This window comes from Asterias rubens, chromosome 6, assembly GCF_902459465.1.
Source record: "Asterias rubens chromosome 6, eAstRub1.3, whole genome shotgun sequence".
Lineage (NCBI taxonomy): Eukaryota > Metazoa > Echinodermata > Asteroidea > Forcipulatida > Asteriidae > Asterias > Asterias rubens.
This window is the reverse complement of record NC_047067.1, coordinates 19,219,816-19,241,593: the sequence shown is the minus strand read 5'-3', so window position 1 is coordinate 19,241,593 and position 21,778 is coordinate 19,219,816. Positions and strand designations below refer to the sequence as shown.

The following is a 21,778-nucleotide window of genomic DNA, read 5'->3' as shown; positions in this document are numbered from 1 at the left end:
AGACTTCATGAGACAAATGGGTCTGTAAATTCCAAAGAAGTAATTTTTGCACCAGGCAAAAGGTCAAACTGAATGGCGTTGTGATTGAATGTCATCAATATTCTGGATCAATCTAAACATTGTCCATACAATATTTTTATACCTCGGTAACAAACTGTGAAGTCTGGTTGGTCTATGAACCAATCATGTGATGTGCAAAAAAAACTCATGTACCATGGCTAAGGATGCGCGCCACGCGTAATGCACAGCGCGTTGGGTATTAACATGAAAAGTGATTTACACCGGTGTACATCACCTTGATCGGAAATGTTTCTTGTTTGTCTGCTTAGTAAACAATGAATTACTCCGTCGTAATAATGTTTGAAAATAACAACAGAACTTCGAGAAGAGGAATATTAATGTTACCAAGGTATAACAAAACAATTGTTGCATGCTGTGTTTGGGGTCCATTGTTTTTTTTTTAACACCCTCGGGGGAAAATGGCACCCTCGGCTTTGCCTCGGATGCCATTTCTCCCCTCGGATGTACAAAACGCCATAAACCCCGTCACAAGGATCTTTTCAGGTTTTTTTTTGGACAAAATTTACACTTGGAGGGTATTTAAAATACAATGTCATTTTACACCATTTTCAACGTGAGATTAGAGATTTGTAATTGTTTGTTCAAATTTCCCTAAGGACTCGTTCGGAAAATGAGTTGTTATAAAAAAATGGACTGCCATTAAATGCAGTTGAGGGATTCAGACGTTAACAATACACTAACAAGCTATTCATCGGTGCCGATACTTCTCAAGAAGCGATCCAAACTTCCAAATGAACGCCTCAAATAACAACAGTAAAATATCCAGCATTGAGAGTCTAATCTTTTGTAACTAACGTCTTGGTGTCACCCTCGCCTTCAGCTGGACTGTAGGATTTCTGTAGCCGCAAGTCGAGTTCCTCTTCGTCAGGGAGCCCGGTCTTCTCAGGAAGAGGGCCGGCCTGGTCGCCACCAATAGCTACTTTCATGGGTAAGGCGCCGGCTTGGTCTCCATTACCCACTGCCTGAAGGGCTGGTGATTGGACGCTGGTTGCATAGACAGGATTAGCAAAGTGGGTGTTCCCTTCAACGTCCTTCAAAACGAAAAATGAAACAATTATTATTATTAATATTTTTATTAGTAGGATTTGAAACGTTGCATGGTGGAAATACAATATAGAAAGGTTTGCGGTAACACCATGTAATGACTATCTCTAACGAGTTGGGGTGGTTCTGAAAAGAACCGTTGGTTTCAACTCGACGTTTCGATCAGTATGCTCTGATCGTCTTCTTTTCTCCAGAAGACGATTAGAGCATAGTAATCGAAATGTCAAGTTGAAACCAACGGTTCTTTTCAGAACCACCCCAACTCATTGAGAGATAGTCATTACATGGTGTTACCGCAAACCTTACAGTATAATATTTTTTATTATTTTTGCTATTTATTTGGCCAGTTCACAAAGTACAGACACAATAGTTGAAGCAAAAGTGTAGCTACTGGAAAAAGTAAACCTGTTTACAGAAATACCTGTAGGCCGGGCCTACAGGCTTAATAGCATCTAAAGCACTGGACCAGAATGAAGATGACTGACAGAAGGAACATACATGTACTTTTACAACAAGGAACATGTGAAGAATAGATGAGAGACGTACTGCATTTAATACTTCGTTTCTAAGCGCTACGTTGATGGTGTCCTTGAAGACTATAGTTAAACCAGAGCAACAGCACCAACATACAGAGACACAAATTTACCAAAAATAATGAAATAACAACAGCAGAAATTAACATGATAAAGTAGTTGCAAGTAAATAGCCTTGTTTGACTTGACCCTTAAGCTCAAACCAAGAGCTGAAACAGGCAACTAAAAGGCAACCAACTGCAGTACACCACTTTGGTAGCACATGCGTAATTGTTCAAACAGTGTCTCACGATCCCCAAGAATAACTTGTGAACATTCAAATGTGAAGGGCTTCTCTTCTTGGAGATGGCCTGGAACTGGTTGCTTGTATATAGCCTTGTTTGACTTGACCCTTAAGCTAAAACCAAGAGCTGAAACAGGCAACTAAGAGGCAACCAACTGCAGTACACCAATTTGGTAGCACATGCGTAATTGTTCAAACAATGTCTCACGATCCCCAAGAATAACTTGTGAACATTCAAATGTGAAGGGCTTCTCTTCTTGGAGATGGCCTGGAACTGGTTGCTTGTATATAGCCTTGTTTGACTTGACCCTTAAGCTAAAACCAAGAGCTTAACCAGGCAACTAAGAGGCAACCAACTGCAGTACACCACTTTGGTAGCACATGAGTAATTGTTCGAACAGTGTCTTACGACCCCCAAGATTTTAACATTCAAATGTGAAGGCAATCTTTTTGAAGATTGCCTGGAACTGGTTGGTTGTAAACTGTCTCGTGTGACATGACCCTAAAGCTAAAACCAAGAGCTGATTAGCTTACCCCATCAACTGCAGGGGTCTGACCAGGCATCTCAATATTGGCTCCTCCACGATAGCTTACGCTGCTATCGACATGTGGCTTCCCATTCCTATAAAATGAAAATAGTAATCGTGAATATACCTTTTTTTTTTCTAAACAAATTCTATATGTAAATTAATACAAATCTTTCGCTACAATGCAAGCACGTCTGTTACGCACGATTGTGTCCGACGATGACGATGAAGTCCAACATTTTTGTGAAACCATTGTTGGGGCGGACACAATGGTTTGTAGGACACAATGGGGCGAACGCAATGGTTTGTAGGACACAATGGGGCGGACGCAATGGTTTGTAGGACACAATGGGGCGGACGCAATGGTTTGTAGGACACATTGGGTCGGACACAATGGTTTGTAGGACACAATGGGGCGGACACAATACTTCAAAACTAATTTCAGACTTAATCGTCAACGTCGGAAACAATCATGCGTAACACATGTCTATGGTAGAGTCTATGGAACCAAACTCTGGAATAAACTTCTAAATCACATCAGAGACACATTCAAGACACATTCAAAACACTTCTCAAAGCCCACTAGTTTACGGATGCCTACCATCAATTGCTACAATATTTCTTCTGTGCCTCAGCGCCTTTGAGCAAACTTTGATTTTGGTCGCTTTATAAATTATTTATTTATTTATCTATGATTGATTGATTGATTTCAGTAATTTTTGTGAGGTCTATACGTACATTGATCGACGACGGTAGAAAAGAAATCCTACGACTGCGGCAATGATGATCAGAATAATGATGACAATAGGAGCTGCCACCGCACCACCGGCTGAAAATATAAACATACATTATTCATTAAAGACGTACATGAACGATAACGGGTAAGTCGTGAGCCATGCATTGTCTAGTAATATTAAAACTATTTGAAGTTAAGTAACAATGTTAGTGCCAAAATTTTAATACAAAGTGATATTCTGAAAGGCATGACCATAGCGCTTTACAAAATGAAATTTTTAATGAAGAATATACACACACCAATTGTGAATATAAACAAATCAATCATAATTTTTGTTTTTTTAAATACATAAATAATCATCATTAACAAAATAAATCAACTGTAGGGCTTTGGAATTCAAGTGGAACAAACAACAACAAAAACACTACCTGGACCACCCTTGAATGCAGATCTTGTCGAGCAGGTGTCGCCTTCAAATCCTGATGTACACCTGGAATCATTACAAGAAATTTAAATCTTTTAAACTTTTCACTTTATTTATGATAATTCTACACAGATACACAGTCCTTTGCTTTGGCTGGCTTCAGAAGCGATAATCTAGCCATCAGCCACAGCAAAAGCCATTACACATGAAAATATCCGTGCTTATGCTTGGCTGTAATTATCAGCAGGGTTGTAGCTAGAACAATTTTAGTGGTGGGCAATAAATCGTCTTTTTTAAAGCCCACCAAGGGCGAGCGAATCAACAAAACTATTCATGCTTAATTACATTATTGCTGAAGTGCAGGTTTCGGGCATGATGCCAGGGGTCGATTTCACAAAGAGTTAGGACTCGTCTTATCTCGAGTTAGGACGAGTAACTCGTCCTAACTTAGGATTAATCTAAAGGTCTGCATGCTACAGTGCAGGGTTGGGACCCGTCCTAAGTCCTAAGATTAATCTTAAGTTAGGAGGAGTTTTGTGAAATCGACGGCTGGTTTTCAAACTGTTCATGTAACAGGGCCATGCAATAAGTTGACTGTTATTTTGACTGTGTTCTTTCTCTGTGACATTTGATACTCCTTATTATTAGCTGTGTCTCAGATCAATGCACAGTGGACAATATTTTGATATGATTATTCTACAGGAAGTGTGTGCTGGGCAGCACTATGTATTTTCATTTGCTCAGGCAAAAATAGTGAGTCCTAGTTCTAGCCATCGGCCGCAGCTAAAGCCATTACACATGAACACATCCTTATATTTCTTTGGCTGTGGCTATCGGCTTCCGTCTTCAGTCACAGTGATGAATAGCCATAGCCCAACCTGTCAGCCGAGTTTGTCTTTGGGTACTGGCTACACAGTTGTAGGGATGAAGCGGGCTAGCCTTAAGTTGGGTGTCGTGGCCGAGCAATTAAGAGCACCGAATTCAAGCTCTGTTGATTCTCTTCAGCAGTGTGTGGGTTCGAGTCCCGGCCATGACACTTGTGTCCCTGAGCAAGACACTTTACTATAATCGTATCTCTCCACCCAGGGGTAAATGGGTACCTGTGAGGGCACAGATGTTTCTTGTGATTGATTTAGTCGAGTAGCGCATTTGTTGCACGAGGCTGTATACTCCCCAGGGAGCTGAGATGGTTTAAGGAGTGAATTAAGACCCAGTGACCAGGGGTAATAACTTGAAGTGCTTTGAGACACTCGGGAGTGAAAAAGCGCTATATAAAATCAAAATATTAAATATTATATTAAGACATAGCCAAAAGCCATCCTACACTTACTGGCATTTTCCTTTGTCGATGCACGTCCCACCATTCTTACATCTGCAATCGGGAAGGCCGGGAATAAGGAGAGGGGGCGCTTTAGCTGAAACAGTCAAACATAAGTAAATCATAAATTTATATTTCTTTGGTTTGGTAAAGAGTTAAACTTGTGTAGTTTATTTTTAACCAAATAATCTAGAGATCAAAAATTTACAGATTAACTGTCCCGAAGTTGAGTTGTTTAACAAATGCATTTATTGATCTGTTTTGAAGATACATATTTGGCTTAAGAGAACACCATGTGTGTATCTACCTGCCAGGTAAGGTAGATTACTTTCTTTTGAGAACTTGTCTTGCTTTTTGTTCTACTACCACAGAGAAGGTTTCCAGAATAAAAAAAAGACCTGTCCTGCTTATGAACTTCGACCTGGGCGTAGGAAGGGAAGGTAGGAATTTGATTTCGATACCTTGAGGTCTCGAAATCAAGCATCTAAACGCACACAACTTTGTGTGACAAGGGTGTTTTTTCTTTCATTATTATCTCGCAACTTCAATGACCGACTGAGCTCAAATTTCCACAGGTTTGTTATTTTATGCATAAGTGGAGATACACGTGAGAAGAATGGTCTTTGACAAGTACCAATAGTGTCCACTGCCTTTAATTATTTGCAAGTCATACTCACCACTCAGGCAGTTGATCTCACTGCCGGACTTGAAGACATCATCGTTCGGGCAGCCACATTTGTAGCCATTGGTTACCTGGTTCCCTGCTGTGGTTGGTATCAGCAGACACAGATGACTACACGGGTTACCCTTACATGCGCCTACCACTGTACACACAAAACACAAACAAAAAGAGGGGGGGTAGTGTTAACTCTCTTGTTAGCGAATTTTGTTGACAAACAACCGCCGATGACCAATAATGTTTGGCCTCTCAAACACAAAGCCCATTCTCTATATAAGAGGTGATTTTGATTAACTCTGTTGTCACATAGCCCTATTGACACCTTGCACGCGCGTCACACGCGGCGACTGATGCCACACTCACCATGTTTACGTGTAAACGCCGCATCGCCTAAAATGCGCACTTCTCTGAATAACACACGTTGACATTGACCACCAATATGGGGCATCCAAGATTATTCTGATGATGATGTCAGGTGAATTGGTTCAATATTGGCGGTCTCCCTATCTTTGTTCGGTAAACAATTTTACATGTATTAGAATTAATGCTTCCATTGAAACAATTTTTTTTTCCCTGAGTATCAACAGTTTTTTGAACAACTTCAGCTATTCAAGATAGATTTAAAATTTATTTAGAAGAGTTTACAAAGGATTTGAGGCATTGCAATATATATTTGGTTTGCGGACACACCATGTGTGTATCTACTTGCCAGGTAGAATTTGTTCTTATAGAACTGTCTTTCTTTACTCTACTACCAGGGAGTAGATTTATCAGATGTTCAGGAGACTTCTCAGTTTGCGGACACACCATGTGTGTATCTACTTGCCAGGTAGAATTTGTTCTTATAGAACTGTCTTTCTTTACTCTACTACCAGGGAGTAGATTTATCAGATGTTCAGGAGACTTCTCAGTTCTGAAAAGAACTGTCCTGCTGTTTAACCACATGTACTACCCAGGCGGAAGGTATAGAAAATGGGCCGGGACTATTACTTTAGCTTATAGGATTGTAATTAATTGCACTACCACGGGGTAAGTTCTTGAAATTGGTCTCAACGTTTCGGCTTTACTTGCTCTAGTCATCGTCAGGAGACTGAAGAGATAAACTCAAACTCTGGTGTTTCTGATCAGCAGTGTGTGAGTTCGAATCCCCGGCCGTGACACTTGTGTCCTTAAGCAAGACACTTGGCCATTGCTTCATCGTTCGCATGGGATGTAAAGCTGCTGGTCCCATGTGTTGTGTAACACATGTAAAAGAACCTAGTGCACTTATCGAAAAGAGAAGGGGTTCCCCCCGGTGTTCCTGGCTGTGGTTGCCTAATGCGCCGTAGCAACTTGTAAACCCTTATAAGGTGCTAACTAATTGGGTCTCAAAATTCATCACTGCAATAACCTATCTTTCTGAAAGTTTGTATATACTCAGCGCCTTGAGTACCTTTTTTCGTGCGCTATATAAGACTTTGATATTATTATTACTATTATTATTATTTAGAGGGATTCAGAGGTTTTAGTGGAGAAGAGTTTACTTACAGTCTTTTGTATATCTCTTCTCATGATACACAACAAGTCCGCCAGGTAGGTAAGCTCGTTCTACTAGTGTGGTCGGTACCCCTCTACCGAGCTTGTCCAGCGTCCTAATCTTTCCGCTTATGCCGACTCGCTCCGTAGTGAAATGAAGAAGCGTCTCAAACACATCAAGAGATAATGGATTCTCCAAAGCTGTGAGGAAACGAAAAAGCATTATCAACAAGTTCACCTCTTTCTAACTTTTATCTGAGTGAATACAAAAGCTTCCAACACAAGATAGTACAATTAGCAATGATTAGTGCCCTAGTCACAGGGTCAAACATTACTGTAAACCTTCTCAGCTCCATGTGGACTATACAGCCCTGGGCTTAAGTGGTAATCGAAGTTGCAAAAGAATAATGAAAGAAAAAACATCCTTGCACAAATTTATGTGCTTTCAGACGCCTAAAGAAATATTACAAGACTTCAGGGCTGAAGTCTTTTATTACTTGAGTCAGAAATTACCTCTTGCTAAGAAACTACATTACTAAAGAGGTAGCCATTTCTCACAATCTTTTGAAGGCCTTCATGCTGCAATTCTTTGGTAAACTTGTTAAATTCCGGGCACCTGTCCCTAGCTTTTGTTTGTGCCTTTAGAAGACAGTCAGAGGTAAAAAGTAGTAAAAGGAGGTTAAACAGTTTGTTAAAAGAGATCACTTACAGCTCCCAGATTTGAGGATTTTCCGTTGCTGCCCGTCCCAGCGCATTGATTCAATCACATTGTCTTTGTTGTCACAGAAATAGACAGTGTCATAATTGGCAAAGTCTATGGTGATACCGGTGGGGTTAGTGATTTGCTCCGTTACCAAGACTTGACGCCCCTCTCCGTTCATCCAGCTCATCTCGATCTTTGGCGAGTCACCGGTGTCTGTCCAGTACATTACACTGTCAAATCAAAATAAAAGTTGTTAAGGTTTAATGCAACACAATGCATATATCGTTAAAGACACTGGACACTGTTGGTAATTAATCAAATATTTGTAAGCATAACAGTTTCATGTGACAAGGTTTTTTTTTTCTTCAATTAATTTCTCGCAACTTCGACGACCAATTGAGTTCAAATTTTCACAGGTTTGTTATTTTGTACATAACTGTTGAGACACACCAAGTGGAAGACTGATCTTTAACAATTACCAAGGGTGTCCAGTGTCTTTAAGTAATACTAATACGTTTCACGACAATGGAAGATTTTGAGAAGCCACAATGGTGCCTGAAATACTTCACTAGCTACCTATCAAGGAGCATCTATCTCCTCCTTACTTCACTAGCTACCTATCAAGGAGCATCTATCTCCTCCTTACTTCACTAGCTACCCATCAAGGAGCATCTATCTCCTCCTTACTTCACTAGCTACCTATCAAGGAGCATCTATCTCCTCCTTACTTCACTAGCTACCTATCAAGGAGCATCTATCTCCTCCTTACTTCACTAGCTACCTATCAAGGAGCATCTATCTCCTCCTTACTTCACTAGCTACCTATCAAGGAGCATCTATCTCCTCCTTACTTCACTAGCTACCCATCAAGGAGCATCTATCTCCTCCTTACTTCACTAGCTACCCATCAAGGAGCATCTATCTCCTCCTTACTTCACTAGCTACCTATCAAGGAGCATCTATCTCCTCCTTACTTATCTGATGGACTCACTTTGTATCAACAAGGCAGAGTGGGACTTCAATTTTCTGCATGTTAAACTCCTTCCGCCTATTCCTACTGGTTCAAAATCTCTTGGGGACGAATCTTTTTATATAGCTGGTCCCAAACTGTGTAACTCTATCCCAATCAATATCAGGTATGCTTCTTCTATCACCATTTTCAGGAGACGCCTAAAAACTTTTTTGCTCTTGTAACCCCATTTTTTTATTTTTTTATTAATTTTTTTTTTTATCTGTCTAGCACTTTGATATTTTTGCAAATGCGATAATAAAAATATATTGTTATTATAATTAATATTTTTTTTAATGTTAATGTTAACAACATTGGACTCACCCACGATGAGGATTGACAGCAATGGCAGTTGGCTTGTCCAGACCGGTTGTAATCAAATTCTTGATGTAGCGTCCATCAACTTTAGAGACAGCGATCCTAGGGCCAGCGAACAGAGTGTCTCGTCTAGATCGTCCCGATGGTGGTAACTTATCCCCAAAGTCCAACCAATAAATATTGCTAGAAGAAAACACAAAAACCAATTTGGGTAAACTGAAAGACAGTACCAGCCACAAGTAATTCCAAACCCCCGCAAGTGCGGAATGGGTACCCGTGAGTAAACGGTTACGGGGACACCCGCACCATCGTGGGGTCACAACGGGGTCCACTCAAGTGGTAGCACTGTATCTTCTAGCTTCTGTCCTTTTTGCTAGTCCAAAAAGTTGCTAATTGCCCGGGGGTCGATTTCACAAAGAGTTAGGACTAGTCCTAACTTAGGACTAGTCCTAGGAGATATTAAAAATGATGAACAGTCCTAAGTTATGAAGAGTAACTCGTCCTAACTCGAGATAAGACTAGTCTTAACTCCTTGTGAAATCCACCCCTGCATTCATCTAAAAATGGAGGAATGTAGTGTAGTCACTTTAAGACATTGCACCATATGCCAGTTCAGTTGTCCGATTGACTTCATTCCAGTTTGGAGCAATGAAGGTGGACAAAAAATGTTAGATAAATGCCATTTATGCTAACAATTGCTTTGAGTCATTACCAATAGTGTCCAGTGCCTTTAATTTAAAGAGACTTTCCACTAAACAAATACCTTTCCTATAAATGTCACTTACCCAGAGGCCCAGTCAACAGAGATTCCAAGAGGTTGGTTAATATTCTCCACAATCGTCTGCGTTGTGATTTTCTGATCAAGGCCGGTAGGGTACAAAGCTCTCACTACAGCACCTAATGACTTATCCACCCAGTAAAGAGCACCTAGGAATAACGTTTTGAGTGGAGACTACATGAATGATGCTGTTTTACACGTATACTAAAACTTTGCATGGCAGAAATACATGGCAGAAGTATCTAGTATGGTTTGCTGTTACACCATGTACATGACATTACGAGTAGATTTTGACACTTTGCGGTAATGTGTACTATAACATAAGTGGGATTCACTTGTGGTAGCACCATGTGTAAACCTCTTTTGAGTAGTGTTGGTTCTGACAAGAACCGGTGGTTAACAACTCAAAGTTTCGATCAGTATGCTCTTACGGTCTTCAAGAGAGATCAAAAAGGATAAAACTTACTTGACGTTACGTCGAAATCAACATCATGCACTGCTCCCTGGTCTATGATTATGTTGGTGTATTCAGATTCCTCAAATCTTCGAATTTCTGGGCCATCGGTGAAAACAACTACCTTTGGTACTCCTGTATGAAAAAGCAAATGGTAAACATCCAAATACAATGTAGTTACAGACTATGAAAAAAGGAGAGAAAAGTTCACATAGTTCCCTTCTATTAACGAGTTCTAAATGAGCGGTACCCGCTGCCAAAACTAAGCATTTGAACTGCCTCTAGCTGCCGGGCAACCTCGGTAGTCTAGTTGGTAAGACACTGCTCTAGAATTGCCAGGGTCGTGGGTTGGAATCCCATCCGAGTAATAAGCCTGTGATATTTTTCCACAGGACTCGGTAAAGTACTGAGTATACAGTGCTAACACACATCGGTGTATGGGTAAAAACCAAAATTAATAAATGAGTTCCCTTCTTAAGCGTTTCTCATTACTTTCAGAGTGTGAACACAATTGTCCTTAATTTTGGTTTAACCAAAATCAGCGTTATTTTTTTAAACGGATAAATTTTTTCTCAAGTAGGAGTTCATTTCAGAGAAGGAGGAGGAGCACGAGTGGATGGCCAAGAGGAATGCCAGGGTGAGGGGGACAGGGACTGTACTTTGACAAACTTACCCTCAGCTTTGCAGTCAATTCCTTTGTCGCCTCGATCATTGTAACCTCTGATACATTCGCACCGGTAGCCACCCTTGAAGTTGGTACACTTTTGTGTACACGGGTTGTCGAGACATTCGTCGTTATCTTTATAAATAAAAAGACAAATCATGTGCTTCAATTGTTAATACTGGGATGGTGTGGAAACGTTTCAAATAGATTCACCCTGAACCAGCCGCTTTCTAGAGGAGTGCACCGTCAAGTAACAAACCATTTAAGAGCAATGCATGAGCACCATCAAACAGCAAAACCATCTAAAGGCACTGGACACGTACTAGCATCAAAATTTACTTGGGAACAAGCAATGGAGAGCTGTTGATGGTATAAAACATCGTGAGAAACGACTCACTCAGTTTTCAAGAGGTTTTATGACAAAAACATTTTTGAAACTGAGAAAGGCCTGAAGTCACTTTCTTTAAGGCATTATTGAAGCACAACAAGGGTGTTTTTCCCCCAATATTTTCTTGCAACTTCAATGACCAATTGAGCCAAAATTTTCGCAGATTTGTTGTTTCATGCATATGTTGGGATACACCAAATGAGACTACTGGTCGTTGATAAATACCAAACATGTCCAGTGCCTTTAAGAGCAATCCAGAGAAACCATTAAACTACTTCACATTCGATTTATTGTACAAAAAGTACCCAAACCCTTTAAAGCCATTGGACACTTTCGGAACAGAAAAAAAAATTAAAAGTTCACAGATTTACAAATAACTTAAAAGGGTTTACAGAAGGTAATGATGAAAGACTTCTCTTGAAATATTATTCCATGAAATGCTTTAATTTTTGAGAAAACATTAAAACAATATCAATCCTCGATATCGAGAATTACGGATATATTTTAAACACATGTCATGACATGGCGAATCGTACGAAAAACAAGGGTGGGATGACCGATTGAGCCTAAATTTTCACAGGTTTGTTATTTTATATATAAGTTGTGATACACGAAGTGTGGGCCTTGGACAATACTGTTTACTGAAAGTGTCCAATGGCTTTAACAGGATAATCACACATTGAATTATTGTATTGACTAAATTCAACCTCCTTTATCTACCAACCTTCACATCCAAGGCGGTCGTCTGTTAGCTTATAACCCTGTTGACATGAGCAGAAGTGTCCATCGTCGAGATTAGTGCAGTTCATTTCACAGCTACCCATGGCACAAGATCCAGAATCTAAAACCAAGTAAGAAAAAAATAGTCCATATTAGGCTGTATCCGAATTGGGTTTGTCATGGCCAAGTGGTTTAGAGCATCGAATTCAAGTTCTGGGCCCAATTTCATAGAGCTGCTTAAGCAAAAAAATTCATTGCTTAGTAAAATCAGATTACCGGCCAAGACTCCACTCAATTGTAATGCTAAGTAAACAACAGCTTAATACTAGTCATAAGCAATGTACATGTATATGGCAGGAAATTTTGGCCAGTAACATGTGTAAAATAAGCGAGCTATTTTCGTGCTTAAGCAAATTTTTTGCTTAAGCAGCTCTATGAAATTGGCCCCTGGTGGCTACGTCATCAGGGTGTGGGTTTGAATCTCGGTCATGACACTTGTGTCCTTGAGCACGACTAACTGTAATTGTGTCTCTTCGACCCAGGGGTATAAATGGGTACCTTTGAGGGCAAAGATGGTTCACATGATTTATTTAGCTTAATTGCTTCTCTCCACCCAGGGGTAAATGGGTACCTGTGAGGGCAAAGATGGTTCTCGTGATTGATTTAGCTTAATTGCTTCTCTCCACCCAGGGGTAAATGGGTACCTGTGAGGGCAAAGATGGTTCTCGTGATTGATTTAGCTTAATTGCTTCTCTCCACCCAGGGGTAAATGGGTACCTGTGAGGGCAAAGATGGTTCTCGTGATTGATTTAGCTTAATTGCTTCTCTCCACCCAGGGGTAAATGGGTACCTGTGAGGGCAAAGATGGTTCTCGTGATTGATTTAGCTTAATTGCTTCTCTCCACCCAGGGGTAAATGGGTACCTGTGAGGGCAAAGATGGTTCTCGTGATTGATTTAGCTTAATTGCTTCTCTCCACCCAGGGGTAAATGGGTACCTGTGAGGGCAAAGATGGTTCTCGTGATTGATTTAGCTCAGTGAGCTTATTGGCAGCACAGGCTGTATACTCCCCAGGGAGCTAAGATGGTTTAATGACTTATAAATAAGCGGCCCAGAAACAAGGGGTAATAAAGCACGAGCGGCATGAGCGTTTGAGTGACTGTTTTGAGCGAGATACAAGATAGTGGCTTACTATACAAGAAGCCGCTATTGACTGGTGGCTATGGCTAATGGATCCATGTGATGCTTTATACAATGTATGTAATGTACATGTATATGTATGTAAATAGGTATATACATGTATGCAATTTTGTATACTAATGTGGTATTGTTCTAGTTGGCATTTTTAAAACCGTTTCTGTTTTGGAGCTATCAAATCTTTTCTAATTGCCTATTCTGAAAATTAAATTGAATTGAATTAAATGGTAGACTTTTGAGATGCTGGTAGCAGAGACATAACAGTTTTTGCTGCTCTTAGCGTGCGCGTACATGCTCAGCATTGTGCGCATAGGTCTGAGCATGCGCAGAACTGTGAAAAAGGACCGTCCAAAAGTCTGGTTGAACTTACGGCAGCCATGCTCATCCGAGAGGTCGCTGCAGTCTGCCTCCAGATCACAAACATACCCTGCAGGAATGCACTCGTTATTGGTACATTTGAATTGATCCGAGGCACATCCTTCCGCCTGGCACACATCATGGTTATTCTCGTCGCTCCCATCTCCGCAGTCGTCAACGTCGTCACAGACGAACCATTGCGGGATGCAACGGTTATTGTTACACTTGAACCTTTTGCTGGTGTCGCAAACATTGTTGGCTATAACAATAAGAAGATTGAAAAAAATTCTGGATGAAGAAATCGGGAATCCACAACTCCTGCCTCCATCCATATTATAACAATAAAACAAATATGAATGTTCTCTTTTTTATAATGCTTCTTCAAATAATTGCAAGGAGTCTTGGTGTAAATTAACTTTCTCCATTTATTTGAGTTCATACATGCATTATTTTATAGAACTCCTGTGTACTCTATTTAAAGGCAGTGGACACTATTGGTAATTGTCAAAGACTAGCCTTCACAGTTGGGGTATCTCAACACAAGCATAAAATAACAAACCTGTGAAAATTTGAGCTCAATCGGTCTTCGAACTTGCGAGATAATAATGAAAGAAAAAAACACCCTTGTCACACGAAGTTGTGTGCTTTTAGATGATTGATTTCGAAACCTCAAATTCTAAACTTGAGGTCTCGAAATCAAATTCGTGGAAAATTACTTTTTTCTCGAAAACTACGTCACTTTAGAGGGATCAGTCGTTTCTCACAAGGTTTTATACTATCAACATCTCCCCATTACTCGTTACCAAGTGTGGTTTTATGCTGATAATTATTTTGAGTAATTACCAATAGTGTCCATCTGCCTTTAATATATTTTATGTGTTTCATGTATACATTAGTTAACCTCTGTAATTTATTCAACTTCTATTCTTTCTGCGTATACATTTGTACATGGTATATACTTTACATTTCTAAACATGGACTATTCTGAAAGGCCCTTGAGCAGAACAGAAAGGACAAGATACCAGTCACAAACATTGCATGTCACAATGTACTTTGGCTGGTAACCTTTAACTCGCTAATCCCGATAAACCTATTCCAACTTACCACAAGCGAAGAGGCTTTCATCTGATCCGTCACCGCAGTCATCTTCTCCGTCACACACCCAGTCTTCTCTGATGCACAACGTGTTGTTGCATGTGAACTGTGTCGCAAAACAGTACAGGCCTCCGGGTAGTCGAGTAGCTGCAAATGAGACAAATTTCGGAAAAAAATTCTTAATAGTATCCAAGAAACTGTCAGATCAAAGTGTCAATTTACCTAGTACATACCCATTGCACATTGCGCAGCGGGCCAAAAATGTACACGCGCATCTCCTGTCTGCAATTTAGGGGGTCAAAATGGGGGTCAAAAAGGATGGTTTGCGTGTTTACACACTAATGTGCGTGTAAACATGTTTTTAAAAAGTTTCTTTTACAAATCCACAAACAAGGATCTTCCAACAGCTGCTTTTATCAGAGAGCCCTAGAGCAACCTCTATCTCCATATGCCTCCACAGCTCAGTTTTCATTAAGCTGTTAAGCAGAAAATACTGCTTGACACATTTCTTTGCTAAGCAAAAGTTGAGTGGGGAACTAGCCACAACAATGCAAACTTAATGTCATTTTGGATGGTAGCCAGTTCCTGCTAAGCAATTTTTTGTTTGGCTTACAGGCTTTATGAAGTTGAGCTCAGAGCATTATAAGTCTTTTACAAATCTACAAATCTAAGGAACTTATGAGAGTAGATTTCATCTGAAACGGTTTAAGCAATCACACATTTACAAGTGCACAAAAATCACTAAGCAACTTACAACAGCCGACTTCGTCAGAGAAGTCCAAACAATCTCTTTCCCCATCGCACACATAATCCTCATTGATGCAATGCCCACTGGTGCACTTATAGCTTCCCGGCAAACACTCATAGTTCAGACAGGCCAGCTCGTCCGACAGATCCCCGCAGTCGTCGTCGTGATCGCAGACCCATCTGTTTGGGATGCACTGATTGGTTGCACAACGGAACTCCGACTCGCTGCACTCTCTGTGTAGGCACGTCTCATCCTCATCGGTACCGTCGTCACAATCCGCAGTGAAGTCGCAGAGCCACTGACCGGGGATGCACTTCGTTTCGTCGCAGCGGAATTCTCCGGATGCACAGGTGCGCTGTTCGCAACCCACCTCGTCGCTGTTGTCGCGGCAGTTATCCACTCCATTACAGACTGCCCACGAGGGAATACATCTGTAGTTGGTTGTACATGGCTCCCAACCCACGGCACAAGTCACACGTTCTGAATGAGATACAATTGTTACAAATTAGAACATGACATTCAAACGCAATTGTTTTAAACATTCATCTATTCGCAGACATGCATATTGACCCACTGCGCAAAAAAAAAAAAAAAAAAATAAGTACAAGAGAAAAAACCAACAACAATAAAGCAAACTACAAGAAAAACTGTCGTTTTTGTTCATTAGTTAATGGCACTGGACACTATTGGTAATTAATCAAAGCTGCAACAAAATAATGAAAGAAAAACATTCTTTTTGCCACAGATTTGTGTGCTTTCAGATGCCTGAACAAATAATAAAAGACCTCAAGCATTTGAATATTTGAGTGAGAAATTACTTCTTTCTCAAAAATAGCTACTTCAGAAGGAGCCGTTTCTCACAATGTGTTATACTATCAGCAGCTCTCCATTGCTTGTTACTAACAACTATTTGAGTAATTACCACTAGTTTCCAGTGCTGTTTAACGCACACACAAAAATTAACATCAAGTCATCAAGGAATGAAAGCACTCTTGTGTCCTGTCAATGAATAAAAATGAAACAAGAAAGAAAGTAAAGTCCTTTTTACTTACGACATTCTCTGTGAGGCTCGTCACTCATGTCACCGCAATCGTCGTCAAAATCACAGACCCACGACTCTGGGATACAATATCCAGTATTACATTGGAAGAATCCAGGAGAGCATGTTCTACTTGCTGTGCATAGAAACAGAATAATGATAACAATATAAAAAAAAAATATATATACAAGCTATTATATACAAAGTAATAACAAACTCTTACATAGCGCATTTTACAATACCTGTATCAATGCGCTTTACATCAGTGCCCTGGTCATTGGGCCAATAATTTCTCTTTAACCTTTCTCAGCTCCCTAAGGAGTATACAGCCCAAGCTGTCATGGCGCTCCGAAGGCTTTTTCATACACAATATCAACCTCTACCCTCGCCAGTATCCATTTACACTCATGGGTGCAGAAAATCAATTATAGTCAAGCATCTTGCTCAAGGTACCGGGATTCGAACTCACACTCCGGTGACTTAACCACCAGAACTTGAATTCGATGCTCTTAATCACTCGGCTACGACACTCTAAAAAGTAGCACGTCGAACAAACAGAAACATTTCAAAACAGACTTTTGAAAAGGATTAAAACTTCCCCTCGCTAACAACCAATCTTGCTTGTCTAGTTTAGTAAGACACTGCTCTAGAATTGCAAAGGTCGTGGGTTTGGATCCCACTTGAGTAAAATGCCTGTGGTTTTTGTTCTCGCAGAACTCAAGAAAGTATTGACATGTAGTAAACAGTGCTAACACATATTTGTGTACAGGTAAAACCCCAAATTAAATACACTTACTGCAAGTTTCCTGTTTCTCATCGGACCCATCTAGGCAGTCGCTTACTCCGTCGCAGGCTTGATTGTGTAGAATACAATTCCCAGAGTCGCATCTGAACTCCCACGCTTTACAGTGACTAGAATCGCACATTACCTCATCCGAATTGTCGCCGCAGTCATCAGTGCCATCACATAGAGTCTGTCCCGCCGTGCACTGTAGATTATCGCATTGGAAGAACCCGAGATGACAGTGGCGTACTGGGCAAGAGTCAGGCTCATCCGAACCATCATTGCAATCGGTCTCACCGTCGCATTTCCAGTATTTAGGGATACATTCGTTATCATCAGCGCATCGAAATTCCAGCACGGAGCAGTTGGCGACGCAGGTCGTGCGGCTACCTTGGGTGAAGATGAAGTTGTCTGGGCAGGCACAAGTGGAGGTTATTCCTCCAATCGCAATGAGGCACAGATGGGAGCAGCCACCATTGTTGGCACCACATGGGTTGGCAATCGCTGCGAAAGAGAGAGAAAAAAGGAGAACAAAAGTTGTAACCATCCTGCAGAGATGTTTCTCTGACTGAAGCTTGCCTTTGTGTAAAATGATTTCAGTGTCTAGAAAACTACATGACTATCTTTGAATGTGCTACACTTGTTATAATGACAAGACATTTTGTAATGCATAATCCGAGAAAAGTTGTTAAGCTTTCTTCGTGCAAAGTACAACTTGTTCCTGAGAAAAGTCCAAGTTCTTGTGGCTCCTTTTTCAAGTATGCGTGGTAACAAGTCACTAGGTCTAACTTTGATAAATACTTCGAAACAAATTTTTGTGAAACACTCAAAGAAAACTCTCTTCAAAAGATGACATTAACATAAAAATGTCATAAGGTAAACTGAATGTTGCCGACTGTTTACTTACTAAAAATGACCTGTGTTCTAGATTTAAAAATTGTTCAACAGCCTCTTCTTTTGACCCTAGCAGAGCCTTTCCATTAGACCAAAATAGAAACTTTATACTTCCAAAGCGTACAACTCCATTCGAAAGAAAGAAAAACCCAATACTTTGATGGCCTTACATTGGTCTTGCCACAACGGATGATGGACATGAACATCAAATGGCCAATGCAGTATCTATCAACTTCGCTAAACCTAGCACAAACCTTTCTCAAAGACCAAAATAGAAACTTTACAAAGCATACAACTCCCTCCTAAAGAAAAACAAAAAATACTTTGATGGCCTTACATTGGTCTGGTCACAACGGATGATGGACGTGGATATCAAATGGCCACTGCAGTCTCTATCAAACCTTTCTCAAAGACCAAAATAGAAACTTTTAAAAAGCGAACAACTCCCTCCTAAAGAAAAAAAATAATACTTTGATGGCCTTACATTGGTCTTGTCGCAACGGATGATGGACGTGAATATCAAACGGCCGATGAACAGTCTCTCTCAACATCGTTACACCTTCACCAGAGAATTTGTCAGCCTTGTAGATGGCCTTTGTGTTCCAGTCTGTCCAGTAGACAAAGTCTTCAAAGACGGACAGGGCAAAAGGATGGGCCAGGTCTTGGCCTGGGAGCTCATGTGGGGAGGATCCATCAAGATTAGCGAAGCTTAGTGAGGAGAAAATATGTGATAGATATTATTTTGTGGTATTTTGTGGACGGACGATTAAGAGTACCAAAACTCACGCTCTGGTGTTTCTTGTCAAAATGGTACTTCGCTAAGGAAGTCACAATACAAATAACTAGTGACTAATACTGACAGGTCAAGGGTTTTGATACCTTTTGTAGCACATTTGTGGCCATGACATTAGTCACGACTCACTGTGAATGAAAATGTATATATGTATGTAGAATTACTTGTGGAAGTTTCAGACTAAAAAAATAATAATAATAATAATAGACAACGATTTCAGGAGAGTCACGTAAATCCGTGGTACATGCTAAAATAATTTTAAAGAAATTGTTCTACCAATTTCTCCAAAAAATACAGCACCTCAGGAAGTAATATTTAACATTTAAGGGAAGCTTTCAACCATCTTTATCTTTACACCATGTAAGTTTAAATGTAAATCTGTGGACGTTAGTGTTTCATGTCCTACAAAAGGTACCCAAACCTTTTAAGATAAACCTGAGTACTTTGTGGATTCGAGCCCTGCTGTCGATTTCACCAAACTCTTCCTAACTTAGAATCAATCTTGTCACTTAAGCCTGGTTCACACTTCCTGCGAATGGGAAGCAAATTTGACTTGAAATTGACATCACAACTCTGTTTTCGCTGCCAATATTCGCAGGAGTTGAACACAGCTCAACTGCTACAAATTATTTGTTACGAATTTGTGACGTCAACATTCGCATCGCAATCGCATTCGCAGGAAGTATGAACCGGGCTTTAGGACGAGTTAAGTTCCCTATCCGACGCTGTAGGACACATTGAAACCATCCTAAGATAGGACGGGTTACTCGTCAAACTCGAGATAGGATTAACCCTAGCGTTTGGTGAAATCGGCTGCTGGTGAAACTTACGATGAAAGTGGATTTTCAAAACTTAATAATAATAATAATAATAATAATAATAAGCATTTATATAGCGCCATCTATCTAGAAAACTAATCCGAGGCACTGGAGAGGAAAAGAAACCGAAACAAAGAAGTTTATACAAAGAAAAGGATCAAAAGAGAGCCTAATTAACGTGACTTAGGAAACAAATAGGTTTTTAGTTGCAATTTAAATGTGTCTAATGAAGAAGCTGTGCGAATGGCTATTGGTAGAGTATTCCAGAGGGTTGGTGCTGTATATGAAAAAGCCCTATTACCATAAGAGGTGTGTGTCCTCGGTGTCACAATAAGACACTTGTTTGATGATCTGAGGCTGCGTTGAGGAATGTAATGTGAAATAAGTTCATTGAGATAGCCTGGTGCTAATCCATGAAGTACTTTCCATGTTAAAAGTAAAATTTTGAACTGAATACGCTCTTGTACTGGCAACCAATGAAGTTTCTGTAAAAAAACTTACCCAATGTAATTAAGATGAGCATCAATCCAGAATATTTTGTTAGCCGCGTAGCAGATTGTCAGACCATTTGGCCAGATTAGTTTCTCTGTGATGATCCTCTGGGGGTTGTTTCCGTCCATACCCATCCTTCCAATGTACGAACTCAAACCCCAGTCCGTCCAATAAACATACCTGTATAACAAACATCAAGTTATTTATGATTTGAGGCATTGCATGGTGAGGTATCAATATATATTTGGTTCGCGGTAACACCATGTGTGTATCTACTTGCCAGGTAGAGTTTGGTCTTAGAGAACTGTCTTTCAGTCTTCTGGCAATGACTAGAGCAAGCTAGTCAAAACGTTGAGACCAATTCAAGAACTGACTCCGTGGTGGTGCAGTTAGTAGTCCAAGCCAATTTTCTATACCTTCTGCCCGGGACAGTAGTTAAGAACTGAGAAGTCTCCCGAATATCCGATAAATCTGCTCTGTGGTTGTAGAATAAAGAAAGACAAATCTCTAAAAACAAACTCTACCTGGCAAGTAGATACACACATGGTGTTACTGCAAACCAAATATATAAAACATTAAGTAATTTATTAATTAACCTTTTGACGTAATAATAATAATAATAATAACAAAAGTCGTTTTTTATACATGTGTAAACATGTAGCACTTTATACACCCGAGGACGTCTCAAAGCGCTTTCACATTATTACCCCTGGTCACTGGTTCTTAATTCATTCATTAAACAATCTCAGCTCCCTTGGGAGTATACAGCGGGTGCTGCCAAATATGTAGCACACTGAAGCTAATCAATCACAAGAACCATCTCTGCCCTCACAGGTACCCATTTACCCCAGGGTGGAGAGAAGCAATTATAGTGAAGTGTCTTGCTCAAGGACACAAGTGTCACTACCGGGATTCGAACCCGCACTCCGCTGATCAGAAACACCAGAGATTGAGTTTGGTGCTCTTATCCGCTTAGCCACAACACCCCACAATAAAATTTATAACATTTATTCTTTGAAATTACCTTCCATGTCACAGACCACACTAAGCGCTGTACCATTACAACCACTCTCTAATGACTTACATGTACATGAAGCCACTAGAACTTGAATTTGAAGCTCTTAACCACTCGGCCAAGATGCTCTTAACCCCATCTATTCAACCCAAATACAAACACGCCTCCACTCTTCTCCAACAATTACACTGGTTACCAGTTAGACAACGCACCACCTTCAAACCATCAGTGAACATGCACAAAGCACTCTCTGACGTACTTCCACAATATATCACCAAACTTGTCTCTAAACTTCAACAAACCTGGCCGAAGTGGCGCCCCCTGCAGCCAGAATCTAGCTATCACTCGCCCTCACAAAAGGGCTGGGGAACGG

The 21,778-nt window shown here is 40.4% G+C and overlaps 1 protein-coding gene across 3 annotated transcripts in view; it reads right to left on the bottom strand.

The window, feature by feature from the left end:
- Nucleotides 1-421: 421 nt before the first annotated feature.
- LOC117291674 (low-density lipoprotein receptor-related protein 2-like) overlaps nt 422-21,778 on the bottom strand; it is a 137,700-nt gene continuing 116,343 nt past the window's right edge. For all 3 annotated transcript variants that reach the window (XM_033773520.1, XM_033773521.1, XM_033773522.1), the window contains 20 exons: nt 20,400-20,570; nt 18,772-18,995; nt 17,406-17,897; nt 16,623-16,745; nt 15,577-16,050; nt 14,832-14,969; nt 13,741-13,986; nt 12,179-12,295; nt 11,076-11,201; nt 10,415-10,537; nt 9,956-10,097; nt 9,177-9,353; nt 7,850-8,073; nt 7,153-7,341; nt 5,624-5,770; nt 4,959-5,043; nt 3,633-3,694; nt 3,207-3,297; nt 2,476-2,563; nt 422-1,112 (listed from right to left, as the gene is read on the bottom strand). In XM_033773520.1, coding sequence (XP_033629411.1) covers nt 858-1,112; nt 2,476-2,563; nt 3,207-3,297; nt 3,633-3,694; nt 4,959-5,043; nt 5,624-5,770; nt 7,153-7,341; nt 7,850-8,073; nt 9,177-9,353; nt 9,956-10,097; nt 10,415-10,537; nt 11,076-11,201; nt 12,179-12,295; nt 13,741-13,986; nt 14,832-14,969; nt 15,577-16,050; nt 16,623-16,745; nt 17,406-17,897; nt 18,772-18,995; nt 20,400-20,570 — 3,694 coding nt within the window. In that variant the 3' untranslated portion in view covers nt 422-857. The remainder of the gene's footprint in view (nt 1,113-2,475; nt 2,564-3,206; nt 3,298-3,632; nt 3,695-4,958; nt 5,044-5,623; nt 5,771-7,152; nt 7,342-7,849; nt 8,074-9,176; nt 9,354-9,955; nt 10,098-10,414; nt 10,538-11,075; nt 11,202-12,178; nt 12,296-13,740; nt 13,987-14,831; nt 14,970-15,576; nt 16,051-16,622; nt 16,746-17,405; nt 17,898-18,771; nt 18,996-20,399; nt 20,571-21,778) is intronic.